The 23,167-nt window shown below is 41.5% G+C and overlaps 1 protein-coding gene across 1 annotated transcript in view; it reads left to right on the top strand.

Moving 5' to 3' along the window:
* The window catches only part of LOC139757466 (uncharacterized), a 127,988-nt gene that overhangs the window by 62,566 nt on the left and 42,255 nt on the right, over positions 1–23,167 (top strand). Inside the window, exon 3 of the mRNA XM_071677991.1 lies at positions 3,878–4,088. Within this exon, the coding sequence (XP_071534092.1) occupies positions 3,878–4,088 (211 nt within the window). The remainder of the gene's footprint in view (positions 1–3,877; positions 4,089–23,167) is intronic.

Here is a 23,167-nt window from a genome sequence, read left to right as displayed (position 1 = left end):
GTAAGCGTTCCAATCCATCTGAGGTATGCGTTCTACTCCAGCTGTGAGAGGTAACTATTCCAATTGTGTGAAGTAAGCGTTCCAATCCATCTGTGAGGTAAGCGTTCTATTCCAGTTCTGAGACGTAAGCGTTCTACTCCAGTTGTGAGGTGTAGGCGTTCTACTCCAGCTATGAGAGGTAAGCGATCTACTCCAGCTGTGAGAGGAAAGCGTTCTATTCCAGCTGTGAGAGGTAAGCGTTCTACTCCAGCTGTGAGAGGTAAGCGTTCTACTCCAGTTGTGAGACGTATGCATTCCAATCCAACTGTGAGAGGTAAGCGTTCTATTCCATCTCTGAGACGTGTTCTACTCCAGCTGTTAGATGTAAGCGCTCTACTCCAGCTGTGAGAGGTAAGCGTTCTACCCCAGCTGTGAGAGATAAGCGTTCTAACCCAGCTGTAAGAAGTAAGCGTTCTACACCAGCTGTGAGGCTTAAGCGTTCTACTTCAGCTGTGAGACGTAAGCATTCTACTCTAACTATGAGATAAGCGTTCTACTCCAACTATGAGAGATAAGCGTTCTACTCCAGCTGTGAGAGGTAAGTGTTCCACTGCATTTCTGAGAGCTGAGAGTTCTACTCCAGCTATGTGAGGTAAGCGTTCTACCCCAGCTGTTAGAGGTAAGCATTTTACTCCAGCTGTAAGATGTAAGAGTTCTACACCAGCTGTAAGAGGTAAGCGTTCTACTCCAGCTGTTTTATGTAAGCGCTCTTCTCCATCTGTAAGAAGTAAGCTGTGAGACTTAGGCGTTCTATTCCAGCTCTGAAACGTAAGCGTTCTACTCCAGCTGTGAGAGGTAAGCTTCCTTCTCCAGCTATGAGAGGTAAGCGTTCTACTCCAGCTATGAGAGGTAAAAGTTCTTCTACAGCTGTGAGATGTAAGCGTTCTACTCACCTATGAGAGGTACGCTTTCTACTCCAGCTGTGCGAGGTGAGCATTTTACTCCAGCTTTGAGAGGCAAGTATTCTACTCCAGCAATGAGAGGTAAGTATTCTACTCTAGCTGTGAGATGTAAGCGTTCTACTCGGGTCAAGAGTTGTACCGTCGTGGTCAAGGGTTGTACCATCGTGGTCAAGAGTTGTACCGCCGCGGTCAAGAGTTGTACCGTTGTGGTCAAGATTTGTACCATTGTGGTCAAGAGGTGTACAGTCGTGGTCAAGGGTTGTACCGTCGCGGTCAAGAGTTGTACCGACGTGTTCAAGGGTCGTACCGTCGCGGTCAAGAGTTGTACCGTCGTGGTCAAGGGTTGTACCGTCGTGGTCAAGGGTTGTACCGTTGCGGTCAAGAGTTGTACCGACGTGTTCAAGGGTTGTACCGCCGTGGTCAAGGGTTGTACCGTCGTGGTCAAGAGTTGTACAGTCGTGGTCAAGGGTTGTACCGTTGCGGTCAAGAGTTGTACCGACGTGTTCAAGGGTTGTACCGCCGTGGTCAAGGGTTGTACCGTCGTGGTCAAGAGTTGTACAGTCGTGGTCAAGGGTTGTACCGTCGTGGTCAAGAGTTGTACAGTCGTGGTCAAGGGTTGTACCGTCGTGGTCAAGGGTTGTACCATCGTTGTCAAGGGTTGTACCGACGTGTTCAAGGGTTGTACCGCCGTGGTCAAGGGTTGTACCGACGTGATCAAGAGTTGTACCATCGTGGTCAAGGATTGTACCGTCATGGTCAAAGGCTGTTTCGTCGTGGTCGAGGGTTGTACTGTTAAGTTCAATGGTTGTACCGTCGTGGTCAAAGTGTGTACCGTCTTGGTCAAGAGTTGTACCGTCGTGGTCAAAGTGTGCACCGTCTTGGTCAAGGGTTGTACCGTCGTGTTCGAAGGTTGTACCGTTGTGGCCGAAGATTGTACAGTCGTCTTCAAGGGTTGTACCGTTGTGGCCAATGGTTGTGCCGTTGTAGTCAAGGGTTGTACCATTGTAGTAAAGGGTTGTTCCGTTGTAGTCAAGGGTTGCACCACCGTGGTCAAGGGTTGGACCGTTGTGGTCAAGGGTTGTACCATCGTGGTCGTGGGTTGGACAGTTGTGGTCAAGGGTTGTACCGTTGTGGTCAAGGGTTGTACCGATGTGGTCAAGGGTTGTACCGTCGTGATCAAGGGTTGTACACTTGTGGTCAAGGGTTGTACCGTTGTGATCAAGGGTTGTAACGTTGTGGTCAAGGGTTGTGCCGTCGTGATCAAGGGTTGTACCGTCGTGGTCAAGGGTTGTACCGACGTGATCAAGAGTTGTACCATCGTGGTCAAGGATTGTACCGTCATGGTCAAAGGCTGTTTCGTCGTGGTCGAGGGTTGTACTGTTAAGTTCAATGGTTGTACCGTCGTGGTCAAAGTGTGTACCGTCTTGGTCAAGAGTTGTACCGTCGTGGTCAAAGTGTGCACCGTCTTGGTCAAGGGTTGTACCGTCGTGTTCGAAGGTTGTACCGTTGTGGCCGAAGATTGTACAGTCGTCTTCAAGGGTTGTACCGTTGTGGCCAATGGTTGTGCCGTTGTAGTCAAGGGTTGTACCATTGTAGTAAAGGGTTGTTCCGTTGTAGTCAAGGGTTGCACCACCGTGGTCAAGGGTTGGACCGTTGTGGTCAAGGGTTGTACCATCGTGGTCGTGGGTTGGACAGTTGTGGTCAAGGGTTGTACCGTTGTGGTCAAGGGTTGTACCGACGTGGTCAAGGGTTGTACCGTCGTGATCAAGGGTTATACACTTGTGGTCAAGGGTTGTACCGTTGTGATCAAGGGTTGTAACGTTGTGGTCAAGGGTTGTGCCGTCGTGATCAAGGGTTGTACCGTCGTGGTCAAGGGTTGTACCGCCGTGGTCAAGGGTTGTACCGTCGTGGTCAAGGGTTGTACCGTCGTGGTCAAGGGTTGTACCGTCGTGGTCAAGGGTTGTACCGTCGTGGTCAAGGGTTGTACCGTCGTGGTCAAGGGTTGTACCGTCGTGGTCAAGGGTTGTACCGTCGTGGTCAAAGGTTGTACCGTCGTGGTCAAGGGTTGTACCGTCGTGGTCAAAGTGTGCACCGTCTTGGTCAAGGGTTGTACCGTCGTGTTTGAAAGTTGTACATTCGTAGTCAAGGGTTGTACCGTCGTGGTAAGGGCTGTACCTTCTTGGTCAAGGGTTGTACCGTTGTGGTCGAAGATTGTACAGTCGTCTTCAAGGGTTGTACCGTTGTGGCCAATGGTTGTACCGTTGTAGTCAAGGGATGTACATCGTGGTCGAGGGTTGTTCCGTTGTGATCGCGGTTTGTTCCGTTGTAGTCAAGGGTTGTACAATCGTGGACAAAGACTGCACCGTTGTGGTCGAGGGTTGTACCGTTGTGGTTAATGGTTGTTCCGTTGTGGTCAAGAGTTGTACCATCGTGGTCAAGGGTTGTTCCGTCGTGGTCAAGAGTTGTACTGACGTGGTCAAGGGTTGTGACGTCGTGTTCAAAGTGTGCACCGTCTTGGTCAGGGGTTGTACCGTCGTGTTCGAAAGTTGTATATTCGTAGTCAAGGGTTGTACCGTCGTGGTCAAGGGTTGTACCTTCTTGGTCAAGGGTTGTGGTCGTGGTCGAAGGTTGTACCGCTGTAGTCGTAGAATGTACAGTCGTCTTCAAGGATTGTGCCGTTGTAGCTAATGGTCGTTTTCGTTGGTTGTACCTTTGTGGCCAATGGCTGTACCGTTGAAGTCAAGAGTTGCACCATCATTGTCAAGGGTTGTTCCGTTGTGGTCACCGGTTGTTCCGTTATAGTCAGGGGCTGTACCATCGTGGTCAAGAGTTGGACCGTTGTGGTCTAGGGTTGTACCGTTGTGGTCAAGGGTTGTATCGTCTTGGTCAAGAATTCGTCCTCGCTCACTCCCTAAGTCTGGTGGTCTTACTTGCAGGCACCACAGGGCCTGGTGACGTACGAGAGACCCTACATGGCCCAGGACGGCCTCCTCACACAGATCTCCCGCCTCATGTTCGTGGCGAGGCCACTCCACTTCCAGAGGGGTGTCCTGAGGATCAAGTGTGTGGCAGAGATCAGCAGCAATCGCCTCACTCACCACCACACCATCCCCGACACATTCAGGGCCTGGGAACGATCCTTCCAAGGTATGTCACTCCACAACATCCCCATCACCTCCACACTCTCTCTCTCTCTCTCTCTCTCTCTCTCTCTCTCTCTCTCTCTCTCTCTCTCTCTCTCTCTCTCTGTTAGTCTTAGAAAATCTAATATCCCTGTCACGTATATATATATATATATAAATATATATATATATATATATATATATATATATATATATATATATATATATATATATATATATATATATATATATATATATATATAATTCCCTGGGGATAGGGGAGAAAGAATACTTCCCACGTATTCCCTGCGTGTCGTAGAAGGCGACTAAAAGGGAAGGGAGCGGGGAGCTGGAAATCCTCCCCTCTCTTTTTTTTTTTTTCCAAAAGAAGGAACAGAGGAGAGGTCCAGGTGAGGATATTCCCTCAAAGGCCCAGTCCTCTGTTCTTAACGCTACCTCGCTATCGCGGGAAATAGCGAATAGTATAAAAAAAAAAAAAAATACATATATATATATATATATATATATATATATATATATATATATATATATATATATATATATATATATATATATATATACATATATATATATATATATATATATATATATATATATATATATATATATATATATATATATATATATATATATATATATGTATATATATATATATATATATATATATATATATATATATATATATATATATATATATATATATTTTTTTTTTTTTTTTTTTGCCGCTGTCTCCCGCGTTTGCGAGGTAGCGCAAGGAAACAGACGAAAGAAATGGCCCAACCCACCCCCATACACATGCCTTGATTCAATCCACTGACAGCACGTCAACCCCGGTATACCACATCGCTCCAATTCACTCTATTCTTTGCCCTCCTTTCACCCTCCTGCATGTTCAGGCCCCGATCGCACAAAATCTTTTTCACTCCATCTTTCCACCTCCAATTTGGTCTCCCTCTTCTCGTTCCCTCCACCTCCGACACATATATCCTCTTGGTCAATCTTTCCTCACTCATTCTCTCCATGTGACCAAACCATTTCAAAACACCCTCTTCTGCTCTCTCAACCACGCTCTTTTTATTTCCACACATCTCTCTTACCCTTACGTTACTTACTCGATCAAACCACCTCACACCACACATTGTCCTCAAACATCTCATTTCCAGCACATCCATCCTCCTGCGCAAAACTCTCCATAGTCCACGCCTCGCAACCATACAACATTGTTGGAACCACTATTCCTTCAAACATACCCATTTTTGCTTTCCGAGATAATGTTCTCGACTTCCGCACATTCTTCAAGGCTCCCAGAATTTTCGCCCCCTCCCCCACCCTATGATCCACTTCCGCTTCCATGGTTCCATCCGCTGCCAGATCCACTCCCAGATATCTAAAACACTTCACTTCCTCCAGTTTTTCTCCATTCAAACTCACCTCCCAATTGAATTGACCCTCAACCCTACTGTACCTAATAACCTTGCTCTTATTCACATTTACTCTTAACTTTCTTCTTTCACACACTTTACCAAACTCAGTCACCAGCTTCTGCAGTTTCTCACATGAATCAGCCACCAGCGCTGTATCATCAGCGAACAACAACTGACTCACTTCCCAAGCTCTCTCATCCCCAACAGACTTCATACTTACCCCTCTTTCCAAAACTCTTGCATTCACCTCCCTAACAACCCCATCCATAAACAAATTAAACAACCATGGGGACATCACACACCCCTGCCGCAAACCTACATTCACTGAGAACCAATCACTTTCCTCTCTTCCTACACGTACACATGCCTTACATCCTCGATAAAAACTTTTCACTGCTTCTAACAACTTGCCTCCCACACCATATATTCTTAATACCTTCCACAGAGCATCTCTATCAACTCTATCATATGCCTTCTCCAGATCCATAAATGCTACATACAAATCCATTTGCTTTTCTAAGTATTTCTCACATACATTCTTCAAAGCAAACACCTGATCCACACATCCTCTACCACTTCTGAAACACACTGCTCTTCCCCAATCTGATGCTCTGTACATGCCTTCACCCTCTCAATCAATACCCTCCCATATAATTTGCCAGGAATACTCAACAAACTTATACCTCTGTAATTTGAGCACTCACTCTTATCCCCTTTGCCTTTGTACAATGGCACTATGCACGCATTCCGCCAATCCTCAGGCACCTCACCATGAGTCATACATACATTAAATAACCTTACTAACCAGTCAACAGTACAGTCACCCCCTTTTTTAATAAATTCCACTGCACTACCATCCAAACCTGCTGCCGTGCCGGCTTTCATCTTCCGCATAGCTTTTACTACCTCTTCTCTGTTTACCAACTCATTTTCCCTAACCCTCGCACTTTGCACACCACCTCGACCAAAACATCCTATATCTGCCACTCTATCATCAAACACATTCAACAAACCTTCAAAATACTCACTCCATCTCCTTCTCACATCACCACTACTTGTTATATATATAAATATATATATATATATATATATATATATATATATATATATATATATATATATATATATATATATATATATATATATATATATATATATATATGTATATATATGTATATATATGTATATATATGTATATATATATATATATATATATATATATATATATATATATATATATATATATATATATATATATATATATATATATATATATATATATATATATATATATATATATATATATAAATATATATATATATATATATATATATATATATATATATATATATATATATATACATATATATACATATATGTATATATATATATATATATATATATATATATATATATATATATATATATATATATATATATATATATATATATATATATATATATATATATATATATACATATATATATATATATATATGTATATATATATATATATATATATATATATATATATATATATATATATATATATATATATATATATATATATATATATATATATATTTTGCTTTGTCTCTGTCTCCCGCGCTAGAGAGCGAGCGCAAGGAAACACACCAAAGAAATGGCCCAACCCACCCATATACACATGTATATACATACACGTCAACACACGTACATATACATACCTATACAACTCAACGTATAAATATATATACACACACAGACATATATATATATCCCTGGGGATAGGGGATTAAGAATACTTCCCACGTATTCCCTGCGTGTCGTAGAAGGCGACTAAAAGGGGAGGGAGTGGGGGGCTGGAAATCATCCCCTCTCTTTTTTTTTTTTTTTCTTTTTTTTTAATTTTCCAAAAGAAGGAACAGAGGGGGCCAGGTGAGGATATTCCAAAAAAGGCCCAGTCCTCTGTTCTTAACGCTACCTCGCTAATGCGGGAAATGGCGAATAGTTTGAAAAAAAAAAAATATATATATATATATATATATATATATATATATATATATATATATATGTATATATATATATATATATATATATATATATATATATATATATATATATATATATATATATATATATATATATATATATATATATATATATATATATATATATATATATATATATATATACACACACACACACACACACACAGACATATACATATATACACACGTTCAAAATTCATACTATCTGCCTTCCTTCATTTCGATCACCACCTCGCCACACATGAAATAACAACCCCCTGCGCGAGGTAGAGCTAGGAAAACACAACAAAGGCCACATTTGTTCACACTCAGTCTCTAGCTGTCATATAATAATGCACCGATACCACAGCTCCCTTTCCACATCCAGGCCCCACAGAACTTTCCATGGTTTACCCCAGACGCTTCACATGCCCTGGTTCAATCCACTGACAGCACGTCGACCCCGGTATACCACATCGTTCCAATTCACTCTAATCCTTGCACGTCTTTCACCCTTCAGCATGTTCAAGCCACGATCACTCAAAATCTTTTTCACTCCATCTTTCCACCTCCAATTTGGTCTCCCACTTCTCATTCCCTCCACCTCTGACACATATATCCTCTTGGTCAATCTTTCCTCACTTATTCTCTCCATGTGACAAAACCATTTCAAAACACCCTCTTCTGCTCTCGCAACCACACTCTTTTTTATTACCACACATCTCTCTTACCCTATAACTAATTACTCGATCAAACCACCTCACACCAAAAATTGTCTTCAAACATCTCATTTTTAGCACATAAACCCTCCTCCGCACAACTCTATCCATAGCCCATGCCTCGCAACCATATAACATTGTTGGAACCACAATTCCTCCAAACATACCCATTTTTGCTTTCCGAAATAATGTTCTCGACTTCCACACATTCTTCAAAGCTCCCAGGATTTTCGACCGCTCCCCCACCCTATGATTCACTTCCGCTTCCATGGTTCCATCCGCTACCAAATCCACTCCCAGATATCTAGAACACTTCACTTCCTCCAGTTTTTCTTCATTCAAACTTACCTCCCAATATATATATATATATATATATATATATATATATATATATATATATATATATATATATTTTTTTTTTTTTTTTTTTATACTTTGTCGCTGTCTCCCGCGTTTGCGAGGTAGCGCAAGGAAACAGACGAAAGAAATGGCCCAACCCCCCCCCCCATACACATGTACATACACACGTCCACACACGCAAATATACATACCTACACAGCTTTCCATGGTTTACCCCAGACGCTTCACATGCCTTGCTTCAATCCACTGACAGCACGTCAACCCCTGTATACCACATGACTCCAATTCACTCTATTTCTTGCCCTCCTTTCACCCTCCTGCATGTTCAGGCCCCGATCACACAAAATCTTTTCACTCCATCTTTCCACCTCCAATTTGGTCTCCCTCTTCTCCTCGTTCCCTCCACCTCCGACACATATATCCTCTTGGTCAATCTCTCCTCACTCATTCTCTCCATGTGCCCAAACCATTTCAAAACACCCTCTTCTGCTCTCTCAACCACGCTCTTTTTATTTCCACACATCTCTCTTACCCTTACGTTACTTACTCGATCAAACCACCTCACACCACACATTGTCCTCAAACATCTCATTTCCAGCACATCCATCCTCCTGCGCACATCTCTATCCATAGCCCACGCCTCGCAACCATACAACATTGTTGGAACCACTATTCCCTCAAACATACCCATTTTTGCTTTCCGAGATAATGTTCTCGACTTCCACACATTTTTCAAGGCTCCCAAAATTTTCGCCCCCTCCCCCACCCTATGATCCACTTCCGCTTCCATGGTTCCATCCGCTGACAGATCCACTCCCAGATATCTAAAACACTTCACTTCCTCCAGTTTTTCTCCATTCAAACTCACCTCCCAATTGACTTGACCCTCACCCCTACTGTACCTAATAACCTTGCTCTTATTCACATTTACTCTCAACTTTCTTCTTCCACACACTTTACCAAACTCAGTCACCAGCTTCTGCAGTTTCTCACATGAATCAGCCACCAGCGCTGTATCATCAGCGAACAACAACTGACTCACTTCCCAAGCTCTCTCATCCCCAACAGACTTCATACTTGCCCCTCTTTCCAGGACTCTTGCATTTACCTCCCTTACAACCCCATCCATAAACAAATTAAACAACCATGGAGACATCACACACCCCTGCCGCAAACCTACATTCACTGAGAACCAATCACTTTCCTCTCTTCCTACACGTACACATGCCTTACATCCTCGATAAAAACTTTTCACTGCTTCTAACAACTTGCCTCCCACACCATATATTCTTAATACCTTCCACAGAGCATCTCTATCAACTCTATCATATGCCTTCTCCAGATCCATAAATGCTACATACAAATCCATTTGCTTTTCTAAGTATTTCTCACATACATTCTTCAAAGCAAACACCTGATCCACACATCCTCTACCACTTCTGAAACCGCACTGCTCTTCCCCAATCTGATGCTCTGTACATGCCTTCACCCTCTCAATCAATACCCTCCCATATAATTTACCAGGAATACTCAACAAACTTATACCTCTGTAATTTGAGCACTCACTCTTATCCCCTTTGCCTTTGTACAATGGCACTATGCACGCATTCCGCCAATCCTCAGGCACCTCACCATGAGTCATACATACATTAAATAACCTTACCAACCAGTCAACAATACAGTCACCCCCTTTCTTAATAAATTCCACTGCAATACCATCCAAACCTGCTGCCTTGCCGGCTTTCATCTTCCGCAAAGCTTTTACTACCTCTTCTCTGTTTACCAAATCATTTTCCCTAACCCTCTCACTTTGCACACCACCTCGACCAAAACACCCTATATCTGCCACTCTGTCATCAGACACATTCAACAAACCTTCAAAATACTCATTCCATCTCCTTCTCACATCACCGCTACTTGTTATCACCTCCCCATTTACGCCCTTCACTGAAGTTCCCATTTGCTCCCTTGTCTTACGCACCCTATTTACCTCCTTCCAGAACATCTTTTTATTCTCCCTAAAATTTACTGATAGTCTCTCACCCCAACTCTCATTTGCCCTTTTTTTCACCTCTTGCACCTTTCTCTTGACCTCCTGTCTCTTTCTTTTATACTTCTCCCACTCAATTGCATTTTTTCCCTGCAAAAATCGTCCAAATGCCTCTCTCTTCTCTTTCACTAATACTCTTACTTCTTCATCCCACCACTCACTACCCTTTCTAAACAGCCCACCTCCCACTCTTCTCATGCCACAAGCATCTTTTGCGCAATCCATCACTGATTCCCTAAATACATCCCATTCCTCCCCCACTCCCCTTACTTCCATTGTTCTCACCTTTTTCCATTCTGTACACAGTCTCTCCTGGTACTTCCCCACACAGGTCTCCTTCCCAAGCTCACTTACTCTCACCACCTTCTTCACCCCAACATTCACTCCTCTTTTCTGAAAACCCATACTAATCTTCACCTTAGCCTCCACAAGATAATGATCAGACATCCCTCCAGTTGCACCTCTCAGCACATTAACATCCAAAAGTCTCTCTTTCGCACGCCTGTCAATTAACACGTAATCCAATAACGCTCTCTGGCCATCTCTCCTACTTACATAAGTATACTTATGTATATCTCGCTTTTTAAACCAGGTATTCCCAATCATCAGTCCTTTTTCAGCACATAAATCTACAAGCTCTTCACCATTTCCATTTACAACACTGAACACCCCATGCATACCAATTATTCCCTCAACTGCCACATTACTCACCTTTGCATTCAAATCACCCATCACTATAACCCGGTCTCGTGCATCAAAACCGCTAACACACTCATTTAGCTGCTCCCAAAACACTTGCCTCTCATGATCTTTCTTCTCATGCCCAGGTGCATATGCACCAATAATCACCCACCTCTCTCCATCAACTTTCAATTTTACCCATATTAATCGAGAATTTACTTTCTTACATTCTATCACATACTCCCACAACTCCTGTTTCAGGAGTATTGCTACTCCTTCCCTTGCTCTTGTCCTCTCACTAACCCCTGACTTCACTCCCCAGACATTTCCAAACCACTCTTCCCCTTTATATATATATATATATATATATATATATATATATATATATATATATATATATATATATATATATGGTTTGCGAGGCGTGGGCTATGGATAGAGTTGTGCGGGGGAGGGTGGATGTGCTGGAAATGAGATATTTGAGGACAATATGTTGTGTAAGGTGGTTTGATCGAGTAAGTAATGATAGGGTAAGAGAGATGTGTGATAACAAAAAGAATATGGTTGAGAGAGCAGAAGAGGGTGTTTTGAAATGGTTTGGTCACATGGAGAGAATGAGTGAGGAAAGATTGACAAAGAGGATATATGTGTCAGAGATGGAGGGAACGAGGAGAAGTGGGAGACCAAATTGGAGGTGGAAAGATGGAGTGAAAAAGATTTTGAGTGATCGGGGCCTGAACATGCAGGAGGGTGAAAGGCGTGCGAGGAGTACAGTGAATTGGAACAATGAGGTATACTGGGGTCGACGTGCTGTCACAATGGATTGAACAAGGGCATGTGAAGTGTCTGGGGTAAACCATGGAAAGTTCTGTGGGTCCTGGATGTGAAAAGGGAGCTGTGGTTTCAGTGCATTATGACATGAGAGCTAGAGACTGAGTGTGAACGAATGTGGCCTTTGTTGTCTTTCCTAGCGCTACCTCGCACACATGAGGGGGGAGGGGGTTGATATTCCATGTGTTGCGAGGTGGCGATGGGAATGAATAAAGGTAGACAGTATGAATTATGTACATGTGTATGTATGTATATGTTTGTGTGTGTATATATATGTATACATTGAGATGTATAGATATGTATATTTGGGTGTGTGGACATGTTTGTATATACATATGTATGTGGGTGGGTTGGGCCATTCTTTCGTCTGTTTTCTTGCGCTACCTCGCTAACGCAGGAGGCAGCGACAAAGCAAAATAAATAAATATATAGATATATATATATATATATATATATATATATATATATATATATATATATATATATATATATATATATATATATATATATGTATATATATATATATACATATATATATATATATTTTTTTTTATTTTTTTTTTGCTTTGTCGCTGTCTCCCACGTTTGAGAGGTAGCGCAAGGAAACAGAAGAAAGAAATGGCCCAACCCACCCCCATACACATGTATATACATACGTACACACACGCAAATATACATACCTACACAGCTTTCCATGGTTTACCCCAGACGCTTCACATGCCTTGATTCAATCCACTAACAGCACGTCAACCCCGGTATACCACATCGCTCCAATTCACTCCATTCCTTGCCCCCCCCCCCCCTCACCCTCCTGCATGTTCAGGCCCCGATCACACAAAATCTTTTTCACTCCATCTTTCCACCTCCAATTTGGTCTCCCTCTTCTCCTAGTTCCCTCCACCCCCGACACACACATCCTCTTGGTCAATCTTTCCTCACTCATTCTCTCCATGTGCCCGAACCATTTCAAAACACCCTCTTCTGCTCTCTCAACCACGCTCTTTTTATTTCCACACATCTCTCTTACCCTTACGTTACTTACTCGATCAAACCACCTCACACCACACATTGTCCTCAAACATCTCATTTCCAGCACATCCACCCTCCTGCGCACAACTCCATCCATAGCCCACGCCTCGCAACCATACAACATTGTTGGAACCACTATTCCTTCAAACATAGCCATTTTTGCTTTTCGAGATAATGTTCTCGACTCCCACACATTCTTCAAGGCCCCCAGAATTTTCGCCCCCTCCCCTACCCTATGATCCACTTCCGCTTCCATGGTTCCATCCGCTGCCAGATCCACTCCCAGATATCTAAAACACTTCACTTCCTCCAATTTTTTCTCCATTCAAACTCACCTCCCAATTGACTTGACCCTCAACCCTACTGTACCTAATAACCTTGCTCTTATTCACATTTACTCTCAACTTTCTTCTTTCACACACTTTACCAAACTCAGTCACCAGCTTCTGCAGTTTCTCACATGAATCAGCCTGGCGAACATATATATATATATATGTATATATATATATATATATATATATATATATATATATATATATATATATATATATATATATATACATATATATATATATGTATATATATATATATATATATATATATATATATATATATATATATATATATATATATATATATATATATATATATATATATATATATATATGTATATGTATATGTATATATATATATATATATATATATATATATATATATATATATCAGTAAATTTTAGGGAGAATAAAAAGATGTTCTGGAAGGAGGTAAATAGGGTGCGTAAGACAAGGGAGCAAATGGGAACTTCAGTGAAGGGCGCAAATGGGGAGGTGATAACAAGTAGCGGTGATGTGAGAAGGAGATGGAATGAGTATTTTGAAGGTTTGTTGAATGTGTCTGATGACAGAGTGGCAGATATAGGGTGTTTTGGTCGAGGTGGTGTGCAAAGTGAGAGGGTTAGGGAAAATGATTTGGTAAACAGAGAAGAGGTAGTAAAAGCTTTGCGGAAGATGAAAGCCGGCAAGGCAGCAGGTGTGGATGGTATTGCAGTGGAATTTATTAAAAAAGGGGGTGACTGTATTGTTGACTGGTTGGTAAGGTTATTTAATGTATGTATGACGCATGGTGAGGTGCCTGAGGATTGGCGGAATGCGTGCATAGTGCCATTGTACAAAGGCAAAGGGGATAAGAGTGAGTGCTCAAATTACAGAGGTATAAGTTTGTTGAGTATTCCTGGTAAATTATATGGGAGGGTATTGATTGAGAGGGTGAAGGCATGTACAGAGCATCAGATTGGGGAAGAGCAGTGCGGTTTCAGAAGTGGTAGAGGATGTGTGGATCAGGTGTTTGCTTTGAAGAATGTATGTGAGAAATACTTAGAAAAGCAAATGGATTTGTATGTAGCATTTATGGATCTGGAGAAGGCATATGATAGAGTTGATAGAGATGCTCTGTGGAAGGTATTAAGAATATATGGTGTGGGAGGCAAGTTGTTAGAAGCAGTGAAAAGTTTTTATCGAGGATGTAAGGCATGTGTACGTGTAGGAAGAGAGGAAAGTGATTGGTTCTCAGTGAATGTAGGTTTGCGGCAGGGGTGTGTGATGTCTCCATGGTTGTTTAATTTGTTTATGGATGGGGTTGTAAGGGAGGTAAATGCAAGAGTCCTGGAAAGAGGGGCAAGTATGAAGTCTGTTGGGGATGAGAGAGCTTGGGAAGTGAGTCAGTTGCTGTTCGCTGATGATACAGCGCTGGTGGCTGATTCATGTGAGAAACTGCAGAAGCTGGTGACTGAGTTTGGTAAAGTGTGTGGAAGAAGAAAGTTGAGAGTAAATGTGAATAAGAGCAAGGTTATTAGGTACAGTAGGGGTGAGGGTCAAGTCAATTGGGAGGTGAGTTTGAATGGAGAAAAACTGGAGGAAGTGAAGTGTTTTAGATATCTGGGAGTGGATCTGTCAGCGGATGGAACCATGGAAGCGGAAGTGGATCATAGGGTGGGGGAGGGGGCGAAAATTTTGGGAACCTTGAAAAATGTGTGGAAGTCGAGAACATTATCTCGGAAAGCGAAAATGGGTATGTTTGAGGGAATAGTGGTTCCAACAATGTTGTATGGTTGCGAGGCGTGGGCTATGGATAGAGATGTGCGCAGGAGGATGGATGTGCTGGAAATGAGATGTTTGAGGACAATGTGTGGTGTGAGGTGGTTTGATCGAGTAAGTAACGTAAGGGTAAGAGAGATGTGTGGAAATAAAAAGAGCGTGGTTGACAGAGCAGAAGAGGGTGTTTTGAAATGGTTTGGGCACATGGAGAGAATGAGTGAGGAGAGATTGACCAAGAGGATATATGTGTCGGAGGTGGAGGGAACGAGGAGAAGAGGGAGACCAAATTGGAGGTGGAAAGATGGAGTGAAAAAGATTTTGTGTGATCGGGGCCTGAACATGCAGGAGGGTGAAAGGAGGGCAAGGAATAGAGTGAATTGGAGTCATGTGGTATACAGGGGTTGACGTGCTGTCAGTGGATTGAATCAAGGCATGTGAAGCGTCTGGGGTAAACCATGGAAAGCTGTGTAGGTATGTATATCTGCGTGTGTGGACGTGTGTATGTACATGTGTATGGGGGGGGGGTTGGGCCATTTCTTTCGTCTGTTTCCTTGCGCTACCTCGCAAACGCGGGAGACAGCGACAAAGTATAAAAAAAAAAAAAAAAAAAAAAAAATATATATATATGTATATATATATATATATATATATATATATATATATATATATATATATATATATATATATATATATATATGTATATATAAAAGATGCTTGTGGCATGAAAAGCGTAGAAGGTGGGCAGATTAGAAAGGGTAGTGAGCGGTGGGATGAAGAAGTAAGATTATTAGTGAAAGAGAAGAGAGAGGAATTTAGACGATTTTTGCAGGGAAATAGTGCAAATGAGTGGGAGATGTATAAGAGAAAAAGGAAGGTGGTCAAGAGAAAGGACCAAGAGGTGAAAAAGAGGGCAAATGAGACTTGGGGTGAGAGAGTATCATTGAATCTTAGGGAGAATAAAAAGATGTTTTGGAAGGAGGTAAATAAAGTGCGTAAGACAAGGGAACAAAAGGGAACTTCAGTGAAGGGGGCTAATGGCGAGGTGATAACAAGTAGTGATGTGAGAAGGAGATAGGGTGAGTATTTCTTGAATGTGTTTGATGATAGAGTGGCAGATATAGGGTGTTTTGGTCGAGGTGGTGTGCAAAGTGAGAGAATTAGGAAAATGATTTGGTAAACAGAGAAGAGGTGGTAAAAGCTTTGCGGAAGATGAAAGCCGGCAAGGCAACAGGTTTCGATGATATTGCAGTGGAATTTATTAAAAAAGGGGGTGACTGTATTGTTGACTGGTTGGTAAGGTTATTTAATGTATGTATGATTCATGGTGAGGTGGCAGAGGATTGGCGGAATGCTTGCATAGTGCCATTGTACAAAGGGAAAGGGGATAAGAGTGAGTGCTCAAATTACAGAGGTATAAGTTTGTTGAGTATTCCTGGTAAACTATAGGGGAGAGTATTGATTGAGAGGGTGAAGGCATGTACAGAGCATCAGATTGGGGAAGAGCAGTGTGGTTTCAGAAGTGGTAGGGGATGTGTGGATCAGGTGTTTCCTTTGAGGAATGTATGTGAGAAATACTTAGAAAAGCAAATGGATTTCTATGTAGCATTTATGGATCTGGAGAAGGCATACGATAGAGTTGATAGAGATGCTCTGTGGAAGGTATCAAGAATATATGGTGTGGGAGGCAAGTTGTTAGAATCAGTGAAAAGTTTTTATCAAGGATGTAAGGCTTGTGTACGTGTAGGAAGAGATGAAAGTGATTGGTTCTCAGTGAATGAAGGTTTGCGGCAGGGGTGTGTAATGTCTCCATGGTTGTTTAATTTGTTAATGGATGGGGTTGTTAGGGAGGTAAATGCAAGAGTTTTGGAAAGAGGGGCAAGTATGCAGTCTGTTGTGGATGAGAGAGCTTGGGAAGTGAGTCAACTGTTGTTTGTTGATGATACAGCGCTGGTGGCTGATTCAGTGAGAAACTGCAGAAGCTGGTGACTAAGTTTGGTAAAGTGTGTGAAAGAAGAAAGTTGAGAGTAAATGTGAATAAGATTAAGGTTATTAGGTACAGTAGGGTTGAGGGTCAGGTCAATGGGGAGGTAAGTTTGAATGGAGAAAAACTGGAGGAAGTGAAGTCTTTTAGATATCTGGGAGTAGATTTGGCAGCGGATGTAACCATGGAAGTGGAAGCGAATCATACGGTGGGTGAGGGGCGAGAATTCTGGGAGCCTTAAAGAATGTGTGGAAGTCGAGAACATTATCTCGGAAAGCAAAAATGGGTATGTTTGAAGGAATAGTGGTTCCAACAATGTTGTATGGTTGCGAGGCGTTGGCTATGGATAGAGTTGTGCGCAGGAAGGTAGATGTGCTGGAAATGAGATGTTTGAGGACAGTATGTGGTGTGAGGTGGTTTGATCGAGTAAGTAATGTAAGGGTAAGAGAGATGTGTGGTAATAAAAGGAGTGTGGTTGAGAAAGCAGAAGAGGGTGTTTTGAAATGGTTTGGTCACAAGGAGATAATGAGTGAGGAAAGATTGACAAAGAGGATATATGTGTCAGAGGTGGAGGGAACGAGGAGAAGTGGGAGACCAAATTGGAGGTGGAAAGATGGAGTGAAAAAGATTTTGAGTGATCGGGGCCTGAACATGCAGGAGGGTGAAAGGCGTGCAAGACAGCTAGAGACTGAGTGTGAACGACCGAGGCCTTTATTGTCTTTTCCTAGCGCTACCTCGCGCTCATGAGGGGGGAGGGGGTTGTCATTTCATGTGTGGCGAGGTGGCGATTGGAATGAATAAAGGCAGACTGTATTAATTATGTATGTGTATATATATATATGTATACGTTGAGATGTATAGGTAGTATATTTGCGTGTGTGGACGTGTATGTATATACATGTGTATGTGGGCGGGTTGGGCCATTCTTTCGTCTGTTTCCTTCCGCTACTTCGCTAACGCGGGAGACAGCGACAAAGCAAAATAATAAATAAATACATAAATATATATTTTTTTTTTTTTTTTTGCTTTGTCGCTGTCTCCCGCGTTTGCGAGGTAGCGCAAGGAAACAGACGAAAGAAATGGCCCAACCCACCCCCATACACATGCCTTGATTCAATCCACTGACAGCACGTCAACCCCGGTATACCACATCGCTCCAATTCACTCTATTCTTTGCCCTCCTTTCACCCTCCTGCATGTTCAGGCCCCGATCACACAAAATCTTTTTCACTCCATCTTTCCACCTCCAATTTGGTCTCCCTCTTCTCCTCGTTCCCTCCACCTCCGACACATATATCCTCTTGGTCAATCTTTCCTCACTCATTCTCTCCATGTGACCAAACCATTTCAAAACACCCTCTTCTGCTCTCTCAACCACGCTCTTTTTATTTCCACACATCTCTCTTACCCTTACGTTACTTACTCGATCAAACCACATCACACCACACATTGTCCTCAAACATCTCATTTCCAGCACATCCATCCTCCTGCGCACAACTCTATCCATAGTCCACGCCTCGCAACCATACAACATTGTTGGAACCACTATTCCTTCAAACATACCCATTTTTGCTTTTCGAGATAATGTTCTCGACTTCCACACATTCTTCAAGGCTCCCAGAATTTTCGTCCCCTCCCCCACCCTATGATCCACTTCCGCTTCCATGGTTCCATCCGCTGCCAGATCCACTCCCAGATATCTAAAACACTTCACTTCCTCCAGTTTTTCTCCATTCAAACTCACCTCCCAATTGAATTGACCCTCAACCCTACTGTACCTAATAACCTTGCTCTTATTCACATTTACTCTTAACTTTCTTCTTTCACACACTTTACCAAACTCAGTCACCAGCTTCTGCAGTTTCTCACATGAATCAGCCACCAGCGCTGTATCATCAGCGAACAACAACTGACTCACTTCCCAAGCTCTCTCATCCCCAACAGACTTCATACTTGCCCCTCTTTCCAAAACTCTTGCATTCACCTCCCTAACAACCCCATCCATAAACAAATTAAACAACCATGGAGACATCACACACCCCTGCCGCAAACCTACATTCACTGAGAACCAATCACTTTCCTCTCTTCCTACACGTACACATGCCTTACATCCTCGATAAAAACTTTTCACTGCTTCTAACAACTTGCCTCCCACACCATATATTCTTAATACCTTCCACAGAGCAAATGGGAACTTCAGTGAAGGGCGCAAATGGGGAGGTGATAACAAGTAGTGGTGATGTGAGAAGGAGATGGAGTGAGTATTTTGAAGGTTTGTTGAATGTGTTTGATGATAGAGTGGCAGATATAGGGTGTTTTGGTCGAGGTGGTGTGCAAAGTGCGAGGGTTAGGGAAAATGAGTTGGTAAACAGAGAAGAGGTAGTAAAAGCTTTGCGGAAGATGAAAGCCGGCAAGGCAACAGGTTTCGATGGTATTGCAGTGGAATTTATTAAAAAGGTGGTAACTGTATTGTTGACTGGTTGGTAAGGTTATTCAATGTATGTATGACTCATGGTGAGGTGCCTGAGGATTGGCGGAATGCGTGCATAGCGCCATTGCACAAAGGCAAAGGGGATAAGAGTGAGTGCTCAAATTACAGAGGTATAAGTTTGTTGAGTATTCCTGGCAAATTATATGGGAGGGTATTGATTGAGAGGGTGAAGGCATGTACAGAGCATCAGATTGGGGAAGAGCAGTGTGGTTTCAGAAGTGGTAGAGGATGTGTGGATCAGGTGTTTGCTTTGAAGAATGTATGTGAGAAATACTTAGAAAAGCAAATGGATTTGTATGTAGCATTTATGGATCTGGAGAAGGCATATGATAGAGTTGATTGAGATCCTCTGTGGAAGGTATTAAGAAATATATATATATATATATATATATATATATATATATATATATATATATATATATATATATATATATATATATATATATATATATATGTTTCCCATTTTAGAAAGTTAAAACAAGGAGGGGAGGATTTCTGGCCCCCCCGCTCCCGTCCCCTCTAGTCGCTTTCTACGACACGCGAGGAATACGTGGGAAGTATTCTTTCACCCCTATCCCCAGGGATAATATACATATATATATACATATACACATACACACACATACACATACATACGCACATATACACACACACACACATACATATATATACATATGAAAAATGTAAGAAACAATTTAGAATATATATATATATATATATATATATATATATATATATATATATATATATATATATATATATATATATATATATATATATATATATATATATATATATATATATACATACACATATATATATATATATATATATATATATATATATATATATACATATTCCTTATCTTGCCCCTGTAAGATGACCCCTGGTGTCAATGAAGTTTTATATTATTCTGGATTTCCTTACAATATGATTTCAAATCCTATCAGGCCAGTTCATACCATATGAATCCTCAATTTATCTGAAATTTGGGAATAAGACCACCAATAATTTTCCTTTTTACACTTCAGTACACATCACTCCCTCAAAAAATAATAAAACCATGTTTTTACTGGTACAAGTGCACATTTTTCTTTCAAGATATTCAGCCTCAACTATTTTCCAGAATGTTAAGCATTCAACTGTTTTTCCAGCTGTGGCCAACACTTTCACACAGTAAACACCTGACTGGAATGTTTGGCTTTCACCACCATCAACACTTTATCTTCAGCATTTTGTATGCTAAGTCCAAACAGCAGCTGCTAACAATGTCCTGGTCGCCAGGCTGATTCATGTGAGAAACTGCAGAAGCTGGTGACTGAGTTTGGTAAAGTGTGTGAAAGAAGAAAGTTAAGAGTAAATGTGAATAAGAGCAAGGTTATTAGGTACAGTAGGGGTTGAGGGTCAAGTCAATTGGGAGGTGAGTTTGAATGGAGAAAAACTGGAGGAAGTGAAGTGTTTTAGATATCTGGGAGTGGATCTGGCAGCGGATGGAACCATGGAAGCGGAAGTGGATCATAGGGTGGGGGAGGGGGCGAAAATTCTGGGGGCCTTGAAGAATGTGTGGAAGTCGAGAACATTATCTCGGAAAGCAAAAATGGGTATCTTTGAAGGAATAGTGGTTCCAACAATGTTGTATGGTTGCGAGGCGTGGGCTATGGATAGAGTTATGCGCAGGAGGATGGATGTGCTGGAAATGAGATGTTTGAGGACAATGTGTGGTGTGAGGTGGTTTGATCGAGTAAGTAACGTAAGGGTAAGAGCGATGTGTGGAAATAAAAAGAGCGTGGTTGAGAGAGCAGAAGAGGGTGTTTTGAAGTGGTTTGGGCACATGGAGAGAATGAGTGAGGAAAGATTGACCAAGAGGATATATGTGTCGGAGGTGGAGGGAACGAGGAGAAGAGGGAGACCAAATTGGAGGTGGAAAGATGGAGTGAAAAAGATTTTGTGTGATCGGGGCCTGAACATGCAGGAGGGTGAAAGGAGGGCAAGGAATAGAGTGAATTGGAGCGATGTGGTATACCGGGGTTGACGTGCTGTCAGTGGATTGAATCAAGGCATGTGAAGCGTCTGGGGTAAACCATGGAAAGCTGTGTAGTTATGTATATTTGCGTGTGTGTACGTATGTATATACATGTGTATGGGGGGGTTGGGCCATTTCTTTCGTCTGTTTCCTTGCGCTACCTCGCAAACGCGGGAGACAGCGACAAAGTATAATAAAAAAAAAAAAAAATATATATATATATATATATATATATATATATATATATATATATATATATATATATATATATATACATATATATATATATATATATATATATATATATATATATATATATATATATATATATATATATATATATATATATATGTATATATATATATATATATATATATATATATATATATATATATATATATATATATATATATATATATATATATATATATATATATATATATATCAAAGTACCAGGAGAGAGTGAGTACAGAATGGAAAAAAGTGAAAACAAACGAGGTAAGGGGAGTAGGGGAGGAATGGGATGTATTTAGGGAAGCAGTGATGGCTTGCGCAAAAGATGCTTGTGGCATGAGAAGCGTGGGAGGTGGGTTGATTAGAAAGGGTAGTGAGAGGTGGGATGAGGAAGTAAGATTATTAGTGAAAGAGAAGAGAGAGGCATTTGGACGATTTGTGCGGAGAAAAAATGCAAATGAGTGGGAGATGTATAAAAGAAAGAGGGAGGAGGTCAAGAGAAAGGTGCAGGAGGTGAAAAAGAGGGCAAATGAGAGTTGGGGTGAGAGAGTATCATTAAATTTTAGGGAGAATAAAAAGATGTTTTGGAAGGAGGTAAATAAAGTTCGTAAGACAAGGGAGCAAATGGAAACTTCAGTGAAGGGGGCTACTGGGGAGATGATAACAAGTAGTTTTGATTTGAGAAGGAGATGGAGTGAGTATTTTGAAGGTCTGTTGAATGTGTTTGATGATAGAGCGGCAGATATAGGGTGTTTTGGTCGAGGTGGTGTGTAAAGTGAGAGGGTTAGGGAAAATGATTTGGTAAACAGAGAAGAGGTAATAAAAGCTTTGCGGAAGATGAAAGCCGGCAAGGCAGCGGGTTTGGATGGCATTGCAGTGGAATTTATTAAAAAAAAAAGGGGTGACTGTATTGTTGACTGGTTGGTAAGGTTATTTAATGTATGTATGATTCATGGTGAGGTGCCTGAGGATTGGCGGAATGCTTGCATAGTGCCATTGCACAAAGGCAAAGGGGACAAAGGTGAGTGCTCAAATTACAGAGGTATAAGTTTGTTGAGTATTCCTGGTAAATTATATGGGAGGGTATTGATTGAGAGGGTGAAGGCATGTACAGAGCATCAGATTGGGGAAGAGCAGTGTGGTTTCAGAAGTGGTAGA

Source organism: Panulirus ornatus, chromosome 26 (genome assembly GCF_036320965.1).
Source record: "Panulirus ornatus isolate Po-2019 chromosome 26, ASM3632096v1, whole genome shotgun sequence".
Lineage (NCBI taxonomy): Eukaryota > Metazoa > Arthropoda > Malacostraca > Decapoda > Palinuridae > Panulirus > Panulirus ornatus.
Note: the sequence above shows the minus strand (reverse complement) of the source record. Positions and strands in the feature narration are given on the sequence as shown.